At 40.3% G+C, this 13,974-nt stretch overlaps 1 protein-coding gene across 7 annotated transcripts in view; it reads left to right on the top strand.

Moving 5' to 3' along the window:
* The window catches only part of LOC121892100 (A-kinase anchor protein 13), a 110,439-nt gene that overhangs the window by 7,501 nt on the left and 88,964 nt on the right, over window positions 1–13,974 (top strand). For all 7 annotated transcript variants that reach the window (XM_042405406.1, XM_042405330.1, XM_042405260.1 and 4 more), the window contains exon 2: window positions 13,820–13,863. In XM_042405406.1, coding sequence (XP_042261340.1) covers window positions 13,831–13,863 — 33 coding nt within the window. In that variant the 5' untranslated portion in view covers window positions 13,820–13,830. The remainder of the gene's footprint in view (window positions 1–13,819; window positions 13,864–13,974) is intronic.

The raw sequence follows: 13,974 nt of genomic DNA, 5'->3' as shown, positions 1-13,974 counted from the left end.
GCTATCTCCATGTTTGTTTTCCTCGCTCCTCAGCTCATATTTTGACTTCTTTTCAATGCCATTTTCTTATTTCACATGCCACGGCTGAATGAATAAGTACAGCAAGTTGACAGTGCAGTGTGGAATTCGCCATTTTGAGAGATTTTGTTTTGCTTCATGAAATAAGTTGAAATCCACATTGCTCACTTTGCTATCACCCATCAGAATCTTGTCAGAAACAAGATTGCCAAATACAGCTGAATTCAAGCAGCGGAAATTGCCCCGCTGATCTTGTAATGATGTGTTGAACATTTAAACATGGGCAAAAGTGTATATATAGTGTGAATATTTGTCTGCAGGTTTCTGGGCCATTTCATCAGATAGTCATTGCACTCTCTAAATATCCCTTTAAATATCAGTCCAGTCCTGTTCTTTCTGAAGACTTCACCACGCATAGCAGCAGCACTTGTATTTGCTTTAAAATGTCTACAAAGTACCTCCATAGCCTTGTGGTGTGGTAACAGATGGGGGAGGAGGGGGTGGCATCAAACCTGGGGAGGAGCACTGATCAAGGCCCAGGCCCTGATTACAGGCCGGCCCCCAGTGTGCCTCACAATAAGATAATGCTATCTGGGCCCACAGGTATTTGGTTTCAGTGGAGAGGGTAATAACTGTCACCAAACACTGAGGAGACCTTTCATCCCCCAGCCTTGTGTTGTCAGCCAGCGTTTGTGTGCAGTCTGCGCACAGAGGCAGCTTTTGTGTGGCAGGATGAGGTCGCGTCACCACGATGGCCTCATATCTGTCCATAGAGACAATAGCCAGGTTTGATTAAATCAAACAGCCGTGACTATCTAAATGGTAGTCAACATGGTGCGTCCGAGTCACTGTGGTGGCGTTGTTCAGGAGGTGACGTAGCCCTGACTAATTTAGCAGTGCCTCAGAAGAGCAGAGCTGATAGTGAACCGTAAAAAGAAGCACACAAGGGTTCAACAGAGAGCAGGCGCACTTTGCTCTCTCTGGGGTTTTGTGATGTAGGCGAGTGCAGCGTACTTGTAGTTGTATGCCAGAAACTAGCGGTTAACCAGGGGAGAAAGCATGACAGGTTAAACAAACATCTCAGTTAAACATCAAACCTCACACAGGGTTTTAGTCCTCCCTCAGTTTGCCATGTTTGATTTAGGGTTGCTCAATTATGGCAAAAGTCATAATCACAGTTATTTTAGTCAATATTGAGATCATGATTATTTAACACAATTACTCATTGAATTTGGAAACATCATGCATTTATTGAACTTTTCAAAAAACTTGTCTTTTTAACAGTTTAAATATAATGCAACTGAAAAACAAAAGAATGTAAAAAAAAAAAGAGAAGAGATAGATAAATAAAGTATATACTCTGTGTGTGTGTGTGTGTGTGTGTGTGTGTGTGTGTATATATATATATATACACACACACACACACCAGTTTCTCTGCCATAAAAACACGTAACCACGTTTCTAATCAGCCTTGTACAAGTAAGCATGCGCACAATAACAGAGCAGACATAGAAAGCACAGCACCGAGTGACTGGATGAAAGGAGAGATCATTACATGGAATGAAGAAGCCTCATATCTAAAATAATAGCATCCAAAGTCTGACTGAAACTAAAGCAAAGTAGCCTGTAGATGTCTGAATAAGTCAGGTTCCACCGCTGAACATTTGACCGTTTGTTAAATTCAGACACATTGGCGCTGTGAAGAAGCGCTCCACTCTGCCTGTCTGTCTCTCACTGCGCTGTCCGGCTACTCTGACATATGATGTGCTGGATAAATAACACAAGGCAAAACAAGAGCATCATTGAGAAATGGAATATGGCACAATAATCATTTTATCTCGATTATCTTATTTATAATCGTTGTAGCCAAAATCATAATTGAAAATAATATTCAATTAATCACCCAGCTCCATTTTGAATGCTGTGATTGCTAGGGCCATAGTCAACCAAAAAAAATCTTGGTTGACTGAAATTGTACATAATCTTTTTAGCATTTATTAACTATTACACTACAGTCTGTACTGTACATTTACTGCCAGACTGACAACTTACTGCTAACCTTTTCGTCTGCTCTGCTCGCATCCACCATCATTTTCCTGCTGATCGCTCTTTCCCACTCGCTACGTAAACATATTACGCAATGCCCTATTCCTAAACTGTAGTTACGCTACCAATAGTTTCCTAGGTAACGACACAGAGGTTGACTCATGTTTCAGAACAGCGCTGCACAGAGGCTCCCAAATGCTATTGATTTCCGAATTAATGGATATTTGGCGTTATTTTTGGCATTAAAAATATTTCTTGGCCTGGCGAAGGTTCTTGTTTTAATTATAGGAGAAACACTGATTCAGTAAATGTTCAGTAAATGCTCAGTAAACATAGAGTACGGTTAACCCTAGCAGTCTCCATTAGGTTGGGCGAGTTTAAAGTTGTAAAAACAACGGGGGTGTTTTGAATACACCCCGGTTTTCGCAGTTAATTTGTTAGTCTGTCCCTCCCGCCGCAGGAAATAATGGATTAATCCTGAAAAGCTATTGATGTAGCACTTTTCTCCTTATGAAAGTAACACGGCGATTATTCGACCAATGAGAATTTGGTTGGACGAGAGCATATCGACCAACTAATCGACCAGTCGACCAGCACACTACAGTCCTATTGATTGCAAATGTATTTTGAAAAATAGTAGGTGTCAAAAAAATATACTGGTGAATTCTTTTTTGAATTTGGTCACCAAAAGTTTCAGACGCTGTTTCATATTTGGAATGAAACTTTTAATGGGATAGAAAGCCATTAGCCATTCAGCCTAAAAATGTCAAGTTTCATTTGATCTTTTATTTCTACGGCCATTTTAAAATGTAAAAGTTGATTTAATTTCCTGCCCAAGCTCCAGCACTTTCTTTTTTAATAAAAAGTGTGAGACATGACAGGTTGATGATAAAAGAAAGAAAAGGAAGTTGAACACAAGATAAGAGGTGTTAAGATGAAGATCAGTGAACAGTTGGACAGTTCATCTTAACTCTGGCTACATCCACACTAATAAGTTTTTGTTTTAAAATGCATGGCTTTTGCTACATTTACGCTTAGCATTCATACTACTCCAGCGTTTCGAACCCCTGAAAGAGAGAAAACGCTGCTGAAAATTTTTCAGTCACGAAGTGTCCTCTCCTGATTCATCACGCCCCTATCACGTGACCCTTTTCCAGAAGAAAAGGGTAACTTTCCTTATACTTGTGTTACTTTCAGTAGGCCTAATAGTTCCACCTTCACGTCGGTCCAATCAAAGAAATCTGTGGTCTTACTTTTCACTGCTGCTCTTCCTCCGTGGTTTTTTCTACAACTAAGCAACCAACTGCAGAATAGAATATCTGTTTCCTGTTTACACTGGCACGCGCATGCCCAGTGTAAGTAAGTGTTAGTATGGATGGAGATTATTTCTGAAGCGGTGCTAAAACGCTTGTGTGGATGAAGATCGTTTTCGTTTTAAATTGCTGTTTTAAAATGAAAATATATTAGTGTGGATGAAATCTCTCTCTCTCACCAGGCTTTAAATCAACCTGCAAGCCCTCCCTAGCACTCATACCTGCTATTCATTGGAGGATTTTATCCAAAGCTCCTTATTGCACCTTGAGGCCTTACATTTAAATCAAGAGTGACCTAAGTGGGCATTGAACCCCTAAACCTCCGAGACTCATCACATCATTGCTTACAGTTGGAGAACCAGTATAATCACAAGTAGATGTGATGTCAAGACAGAGTTGCCTTTGTGTTTGGTAGATGTATGCATATAAGAGTAAAATACAACAGGAATGAAGTATTCAGGCCAGGCTGTCCTTGTATATTTTATATTAGAGGGGTGCACCTGTATACTGTAGGTGAGGCACAAACTCCTGTTCTGCCCCTCCCTGAGAATTAAGTCCTGTCTCTGTTGCCATCATGGAGCCCTGGTGTTGGTTGACACCTCAGGTCTATATTGGGCTCCTGTCCCTCTTTACAGGTGTCTCCATGTCCTTGACTGCAGCTCTCTATGCGCAGCCAAATAAAAAAGGTTTCATGAAGAAGCAGCCTGAGGTAACTGTTGTCCCGGTAACACAAATTTGCATTGACATTCTTCAAGTTACTTAATGGCCAATGGGAGTTTTTTTTTTTTTTGCCAATGAGGTTTGCAGTATGAAGCTTTAAGGCAATGAAAACACCAGCGTAAAGTTATACATTGCCTGTTGTGCATATTGAGTTCATAAGATGTGACCTATTTTATTTCAAGGATCTTCACTGGATTCTGCACACCAGCAGCCACCAGCTACCAATCCATCCTTAAGTGACATTATTTATCCAGCAAAGGTTTAATGGGTATTGTGCTCTTTTTCAGCAGCAGATATAAAGATTTGAACCTTAGCCAGTGCAGTCACTTTGCATTTAACCTGGGCAATTTCTTCAAAAGTAATTATAAGGCATGTGAAATCGAATTTAAGTTACTTTTGAATAAGAGTTTTGCTTTAACCAAGTTTTCAGTGGTCTCCTAGCAACTGCAGAATCTTGACCTGCACTTAAAATCTGTGTTTCTTTTATTTTAGTACGTTAAAAAGAGTGGCCTTTGGACACAGATGTTCCTACAGGAAGTCTTTGAGGGAGTGGTGCTGACAGACCAGATTGTGTTGATGCCATTACAGGCCTCTTCACTCACTTCTGATCTACCCATTTATCACTGCTCCTATCACCAAGTCATTGCTTCACTTTATAATGTGATCAGATCCACAGTTTTTCTTTTTGGTCTGGAGCATTTTGAAAAAGTTGACTCTGTGACAAGATTTTCTGTCACAATGTGAGTTAATTTAGGTCCATGCTTCCATTACAAATGAACCTTGTCTCGTGTTTAGAGGTTGATGCGAGAGTGGGAGGTGGTGCAAGTAGGGGTGCTTATAGAATTCACAAAAAACAGCTGAATTTGATCAGTGATGAATCAGTTTGGCTTGAAGTTCAGTCAGGCCACTTCTGTCCAGTTTGCTAGGCATTCCTTCATAAGCATAAGTTAAGCATCCATGTGCGCTTTGTTTAAAACCCTTGTGTACTTAAAAGTGAGCACAATAAACATTTTTAAGAGATTAGAGATTGACAACATTGATTGATGTGTTGACAGTTCTGCCAAAACTGCTGAAACGTTCTGTGACACAAATCAAGAAGGCACCTCACCCCAGCAGGCCTTTTACACTGAAGACATTTTGACATGTCACAGTAGGAAAAGCCCAGGTGTAAATAATACAGTTAGTGATGTCTGAATTTCATTTAGCTGCCTCAGTGTCACACTGTCATGACACATGAATAGAACAGAGGCATCGTTAATGTAATTAATAACATCTGTGCTTTTCCTACTATGACAAGTCAAAATGTCAAAATAACTCTTTGTACAAAATTTAGTATGTGAAGTCTTAGGGTGCTTTCACACCTAGCCTGTTTGGTTCAGTTCAGACAGACTGATGCATTTGCTCATCAGGTTGGCTTTGTTTAGGTTGGCATGAAAGTTGTCAGTTAAACTCGAACTGGTGCAGACCAAAACCTGAACCAAGACTGCCTGAAAAGGAGGTTCTCAGTCTGCTTCAAAGCAAACTGTGATGCATTTTGTTTATGGTGTGAAAGCAAATGGACCAACCACAGTATTTGACAGTAGATATGTGATTTCAACTTTTGTTTAAAAGATAAACTGCTTGTAAATTATTAAATTATTAATGGCATGCAATATTATTCTGTAACCATGGTGTCATATATGCAGCTATTGAGCTTGTATGTATTTTAGCGATTCCTAAATAACAAGTGAGTGTAATGCAGCGACTACTCAGTAACTGTCCCCAACAATATGACACAAAATGCCTCATTTTTTGCCACACCCCTGCCCGTTTCCCACTATATATGACATACAAGGTATAGTTACAATCATGACTAATAATGCTCATAATCATCAATTTATTTATGAGCTCTTAATAGCCAACAAGTGAAGATAAACACACAAGGTGTGGTGAAATGCTGCAAGACTTGCTGTTATCAGTCATTTCCCCTTGTTGGTCCATGTAGCTCTGATGCAGGAGGACAATCCAAGTCAGTCCATATGACTTCATGTTCACAGATCTTGGTTCATTTCCTTGGTGAAGCCTTTCCTGTGGTTTATATTGGACCAAAACTAGTGTTTACTTGACTCTGGCATTTACCAGCGTTGGATGCACTTCTATCCAGGGAGGATTATTGAATCATGTGTGTTGGCAGGCTGATTAGTGCCTCCAAGAACAAGAACAAAGATCTCTTTCCCCAAGTGAGACCTTGTCACAGACAAAAGTAACACATTTATGAGCTGCAAGAAAAGTGATCAATATTGACAAATGCACTGTAGACATAGTCTGTCCTGTGCATCCGGTATGCTGTCATGTTGGGGAATCCTCAGCTGATTATTGGTAGGGGTGCAGGAGACAGTCCGATTAATGAGTTGTGAAGTTAATCCTATTCATCCTCCCATTCATGCTGCAGTCACATGGCTATTATGGCTTATTCTGATAGCCAGGGGACCTTTGGAAGCCATAACAGGTCCATTTACAACTCTGACTTGGTGTATCACCACTCCTATCCCAGCATTGAGGGGCTTTTGTCTCTTGATTTATTGGTCCATTTGTGATGGCTGTGCACTTGAACGTGGCTGATGCCCTGCTTCTTTGTGGCCTTCTTGCTGCAAAGGTAGAAATTCTGTTTCAACAGCAGTTCAAAGACAGTTTCTGCTATAATGGAGACTCTAAGGAGCTTGGCTGCAGGCTGGCTGCACCCAATGTTTTAGGTGGAGTTAATGGGTTGTGTAATCTCTATAAGCAGGTGTCGGGTGGCTGTGGGGTGAGCTTAGGGGATGTCATTTCTCAAGGTTCTTTTGTTACCAGAGAAGGAAACTGAGTTTTATTTGGATACAAGATCTTTTCTGAAATACATGGATTATATGCAGGTTGTTATTTACTCATATTATGTAAAGAAAGCTTATTACAAAAATAAAAAGTCTATGTTTGTTGGTATGACGTGGTGCAGGTTTAGGGTCATTCATTGTCCCATTATGATGAACTTCACTAAAATGTCAGTGTCAATTTGACCCATCCAGGTCCATTCCTCTTTCAAGTAAACCAAAACTCTTACTAAACTTCTACTAAGGAAGAAAGATTGGTTTCTAATGTTTTGAATTTCCTCAGCTTTGCCAATAAAGGATATTACCTGACATGTACACGGTAACTTGACCTGCAAGTCCAGGTATGATCCATAGCAGCACAGTATCTTGTTACAGTAAATTGCCTGGAACACGTTTTCTTTTGAGATGATATGCAGCCTTTTGTGACACAGAAATTAAGGTATTGAGACTTGTTATTTGTGAAGTTTCCAATGACAGGAATTGTGGTTAGAAGTGACCCTCTGATATAGCTGTTTTAGATTGCCCCCTGTGTAGGCTACTTGCTGAATTGTTGTTGCTGCCTAGAAGGAACTGTTAGACCCACAATACTGTGTGATCGATAATTCAAAGCAGTCTGGTGAAAAGATATAAAACCTGCATTTAGTGATTTTTATGCCTCCACACCGGCGACAGCCTTGGCTGGAGGCATTATGTTTTTGGATCGTCCGTCTGTCCTATTCTCATGTGATATCTAAGGAACACCTCGAGGGAATTTCTTCAAATTTGGCACAAACATCCACTTGGACTCAAGGATGGACTGGTTAGATTTTGGTGGTCAAAGGTCAAAGGTCATGGTCACTGTGACCTCACGTCCATCCCATTCTTGTTAATATAATATGTCAGGAACGTCCAGAGGGAATCTCATTACATCTGGCACAAACATCCACTTGGGCTCAAGGATGAACTGATTAGATTTTGGTGGCCAAAGGTTACTGTGACCTCACAAAATACGTCTTTGGCCATAACTTAAGAATTCATATGCTAATAATGACAAAGTTTCATACAAATGTCTAATAGGATAAAATGATGAAGTGATGAAATATATCCAAAAGGTCAAAGGTCAACTTCACTGTGACATCATAACGTTCTGCAAAAACACTTTTCTGGCCATTATTCATCGGAACAGAAGGGGAGATTGTGACCATATTTCACATTTGGTCAGATACTGAATTGGTGACATTAATCTTGGCACCCACCTTGAAACTGTAGTGATTGTATAGATCTTCTGTGCTGCCGGATTGAAGATGTGTGTGTGAAGCATCTACATTTTAGAATTTGTAGCTTTCTATTTTGCTTTCCCAAGGTACTTTTATGAGTCCACCCTCTTCACTTCCTCTCCCTGGATGACAACCAGGACAGGGGGCCTCCAGTACCTCCGGTAGTCCACCACAAGCTCATTGACTTTGCTGATATTGAGCTTCAGGTGATTATAGTTGCACCATGTGATGAAGTGAAGACAGCATATTTCTCACTGCAAATTATTCACTGGAATCATACATGTCAATATAGTGATAACTTCCATTTCCAAAACTTCCATTTGCCAAAAATACACATAATACCTTTTATTAAATTCCTTCAAAGTCTTCACTACAAATATTATGAGTCTGGACAGACATGGATGTAAACTGCATCTTGACTGGCTGGCAGAGGCATACAACTGTGAGGCGGTATTTCTAGTTGATATTAACATAGAATCAAGTGACTCCCTGCCGTGTGAAAGAGTCTCTTGTAGTCATGAATACACAGAGAATTAACACCAAGTTCTGCAGCCCCACCCAGCTTGTAGCCTCTTTTAGTCTGTTATTTTAATTTGGTTTGATTTACTGTTTGGTAAAATCCCATCTCTCTCATCAACTCCTGCAGTTTTTGAATTGAACTACAGACAAAAAGATAAAGGCTATAACTTACTAATTTTCTTGTTCATTCAGAAAATGGGTGTAGTTGTGTGTTCATGTGAAGTATTTTGTGAATTGTCCACCGTGTTTCCTCTTGAAGTTAACTTGTCATAGAAAACACATTTTGATCATAATGGGACCCTAGCAGCTATACGTTAGCCTGATTACCTCCTCATGTGGGAGGATGTTTGCTGCTTTAGATTGGCCAACTAGCTTAGCTTGACAGTCAACTCGAGAGGAAGTTTTGGAAGAATGTTGCAATATGACAGGTCCTCGATGAATCCAAAGCAACTAATGGAGCAATTACATCCTGTGATGATGCAATAAAACCGGATCAACTTCCTTTTTTATGTTACATCCATTCATGCATTATATTAGAAAAAACTCCAAAGTGATGTTGACAGGAAAATGTCACAATGCTGTCCAGCTCAATTTAAGGGATGTCAGAGTATCTCTAGAGAGGTTTTCTGACATTTAGAATACCACAACACCACAACACAACCAACTACACCCTTCCTAACTCAATCGCCCTAACAACTGTGAAGGTGCAGGTGAAGACATCTTAAACTATAAATGTAAATATGACATTATTTTTACAGTGGCAGACCTTCTCTCTGTTCTGCAACTGCCAGGTGTGAATGTGTAGAGAATGTAGAGCAGGGTGGAGATAAAGGGCATGGAGCTCAGAAAACCTTTCATGGATGAATGAATGTTATCAACAGTGAAAACTGTGAATGTAGTCCCACAACTGAGTTCCAAATATTTTCTTATTGTGCAATGTGCTAGGTCACCTAGTGGTCAATAAGATGTTGCATAAATGAAATTTCTGAAACTAGGTTTAGGCTCAATGCAGTGTCCCTGTTGCAAGAGTGTGTGTGCCAAAAATTACGCCATTGTGTCTTTCGTGTCAAGCATGAAGGCTCCACAAGTTGTCATAGCACTTGGTTGTGCACCTCTAAATTTTTGTAACTAGGTGCGTGCTGCGTGTGGACAAGCAGAAGTAGTTGAAGTGCATTTCCTCGTTGATAGCATGCCTTGGCCCACACCTACATTCCCCGTCAAGGCTTCCCTCTGCATGTAAGGGATGGACAGACCACCTTCTCTTGCGTCGCATTTGTAGTTTTAATAGCCATTAGCAGATAAATTCTTCCTCAGCAACAATGAGCTCCATGGCAAAGTTTGTAACCATGTTGGATACTGATGTTCTTCTGGTAATTTTTGTTGACTTCTTGCGTATTCACAGAATATTTTCTTTGTACACCCCCTGGCGTTTCAGAGAATAATGCAACAGACAACACATTGAGCATAAATGCCTCTGTGCATGCTCGTAGCTCGTGTGCCATCAGCAGGCACCTGCACCACGGTGTCTCATGCAAGTATAAACAAGGCTTGAGGCCCAATGGCTGGAACATTTAAACTCCTTTCATATATGCACTGCAACCCTGAAGTTATTCAGAAATTACCTGGAGGAACTGTATGTCAAATAGCAAATGCCTGAATCAGTTGGAACGGACATTAAATGGATTTCAACCTGCCAGCACTCTCGTACAGAGTCTGTGTAATGTCCGATTGAGCCCCTGTGTGAATATAACAGGTCGTTTTCCTGCGAATTCACAGCAAGTGAATGGACATGTTGATGACATTTCTATTATGCGACAAAGAAGAACGGTCATTTACACGAAGACACCAATGAAAATGTCTAACTGGAGAGATGAGATGGGGGATCTTCTGTTGGTAAGGGCCAAAATCGTCAGGCACATTCAATGAATGGCAAGAGACTCGGTTTTTATGACCAAATCACAAACTGGCTACATGACCACACATACTTTTTGCGTCATGTCCTGCCTCCTGCACGCTCTACCCAGGTGCCACCCCTTGCCTATACTAAACAGAGTATTTCCAGTAGATGAGAAGGCGTTTGACATGGACAATGTCCTGTTATGTATTACATGTGTGAAAGGGCAACTATGGACAGTGTTGAGACCTGATTGTCCAGACATTGTCCGGAGTTCATATGAGAAAACAACTTTAGTGTGTACATCATAGACCATGTACGAAGTGAATTGGCCTATTAAAGCAAGACCCCAACTATGGATGTCAGTTTCGGTTGTGAGAGCTGTCTAGCAGTAGGTGGTCAGAGCTAGCTTGACCTTTAGCTCATCCTTCTTCTCCTTGAAGTGTTTTTTTAATGCATTTAGTCACAGAAGCTCTTGATGGCATAACGTACTCGGGCTGGAAGTATGAGTATAAATACTAATATGAGTATAAGGCGACCCTGATTACAAGACAACCCACCTTTTCCAGTAGCTATTTTTGGAAAAATAACATAACTTTTTGATTTACATCAAAGTGTAGTTACATACTCACACACTCTCCTACCAGGCTCCTGGAAGCAGTAAAAAATAATTTTCTCCTGCAGTTAGCATTAATACAAATGCCTATTTGTCTTTTTGAGCTCCTTATCATCTGTCACAGTGGTTATTTGGCAGCTTGACATATTCCACTTGCAGTAGAGATGTCGGAAGACCCTAATTTTCACTCGTCATGAAATTATTTCCTCCGTGGCAGACTCACACGTTTATATGAGCGTTCTGAAACTCCTGCAGGTTAAAGTGGACTAACGAAACACTTTTAGTGCTGGCTGACTCTAACACACTCACCATAAACAGACTTTAAGACACTCACTAGCCTAGCAACATTAATGCTACATACAACCCATAATGCAACACTCCATGTAGAAGTCGGTTTTACACCGCTACTTTATCCATTCAAAAACAATGTTGACAAATGTTGTCATGTCATGTTGTGAACATGTAAATGTCTTGCTGTTAGCAGAGTGTGTGCAAAAATATTCTCGGCGGTTAACCGATCAACGGCTAACTGTTGATCGGTTAACCGCCGACCCATGCTGGCTTATGTTCTGTGGATTGGTCTTAAGGGCAGCACCACCGGATGACAAATGTCCAAAATTTCAAAGATATAAAAGAACCAGTGAGCCTGTTGGGCACATTATGTGACAATCTTATCAGTCAGAGTTGTGCATGTGGTGAGGAGGTTGGTCTCAGGCCCAGTGCACTTAAGGCAAGAGGATTAGACTCCAGAGTATTATTAGAGCTACTGATTATCCCCTTACCTGATCCGCCTAATTCTAGCTCGAGCCTATTTATTTAGCAGAAAAGTGGAAAAATGTTTGGATTGGGCTGCAGAAAGTAAATTGGCCTCGCTGTGCTTCAGCGCTCTGCCGAGTCCAACATTGACTCTTTTGGTGTTCTCTGCTGAACTCATTAGGTCCTGGCCTTTTGTCGCTGCCTCCCCCGCTGAGGGGTTCATGTGATTAATGCACTGCTGACCACTGAGGCTAGCAGCAAGGACTTGTTTTAGTGCCAGGGAACAGCAAACAAAAGAAAATTGTCTCTCTGAATAACTGAGGAGAATACAGGCTCTCAAAGCCGACCAATCCCTTGACTCATTGATTAATGCAAGCAGGCCAAGATCTCTTCAAGAAAGTTCAACAAAAAAGGTTTTCAAACCATTTGTCCTCAAGTCTATAACTGTAATATATTTGTTTAGATGTAATTACACACCCACTGTTTCTGACCTTGTACCCAGAAAACAGCTTTGAGGCCTGCATCCCAAACTGGGAGTAGGGAATCAAACGTGAACATGAGCCGGTAAATCCTGCTAACTGATCTTCCTGAAATAAAGCCATGTACAAGTGGCAAAGTTGTGTGTTTTGGTGGTGGATCACCCTTATTATTTTTGCTTGGTAAAGAACTGATGGGTGATTGGAGGATGCAGGAATCTTAATAGCTCACAAAAAGTTTGTACTCATTGGCTGTCTTTGAAGAAACAAGCACAGATAGAGATTGGATAGATTTGGTTGGATCATGAGTGTGTGATCTCCTGTGTGTGATTCAGTGTGTGTCTGTTCTGTACTCACGGACTGTTAACCTCCCGCAGAGCGTTGGGATGACTGCCAGGGTCAAGCTTAACTGTCACCTTGTCGGGAACAATGTTCTGATGTTGCTAGAGCCAGTATTTATTTTGAAGGAATAATTACCTGATGTCTCATGTTGCGTTATTTAGAACAATGTCTTTGCGGGGATTGATTCATTTAAAACACTATAGCAGCTTATTTCAGTCAGTAAAGCATAACACTGACATTTAAGAAGTAATGTGAATAAGTAAGTGCATTTAAAACTTTGTGAGTAAAAAACCAAGAGTAATTCATTAATGCAATCCACGCAGAAGATGGACTCGAAAGATGAAAAATATTGCCGTAAAGAGTGTGCTTTATGACACAACGAAATAAACAATAGAGCATAATATGAAACGATAGACGTTTTTCTGTCGTTACCCATTATATATCTTCATATTACACAGCCCTAGTTGCTAACTTTGTCAGCTGTTTGGCGCTGAGTAGTATACAGTCAGTTTATCAACACATTTTCTCATTTGAACAATGGCTCAAATGACTATGTGTAATTTGAAAAAGCTCTGAGATAGCCTAACCACCATATGCTACTTGCACAGCACTCCAGAGGTTTCTTCCGTTTTTTCCCTCTTAAAAGCTTGTTTTGGGGACTTTTTCCATATTGAGGGTCTAAGGATAGAGTGTTATGTATCCTGTATAAATTGTAAAGCTCCGTGAGGCAAATTTGTGATTTGTGATACTGTGCTGTATAAATAGAACTTCAGACTCATGCTTATGTTGGTTTGTGTCTCCTGCTAAATAGCCAACTATTTGCTAACATGTTAGCCATATCAACCTCATAAAATGCCAAACTGTTAATGTTGTCTTTTCAGCTTTTTGCGATGCCTCTAGAAGCCAAGACATCTATTGATACTGCTTTAAGACATTATCTTGTTTTTTTGTCATGATATCTATTGTATATTAACAGAATGGAAAGCTATAACCTGTAATTTGTTCTTTTCTTTACAGTGTCCAGTGACATGAAACTCAATCCACAGCAAGCTCCATTGTATGTAAGTATCATTATTCATACTATTGTATGTAAGTATCACTATTCATACTGTTACTAACATAGAAGCTATTTCCGTTGTGTTCACAGTTCTGTTTGTTTCTAGTGCCCACCA

This window comes from Thunnus maccoyii, chromosome 1 (genome assembly GCF_910596095.1).
Source record: "Thunnus maccoyii chromosome 1, fThuMac1.1, whole genome shotgun sequence".
Lineage (NCBI taxonomy): Eukaryota > Metazoa > Chordata > Actinopteri > Scombriformes > Scombridae > Thunnus > Thunnus maccoyii.
Note: the sequence above shows the minus strand (reverse complement) of the source record. Positions and strands in the feature narration are given on the sequence as shown.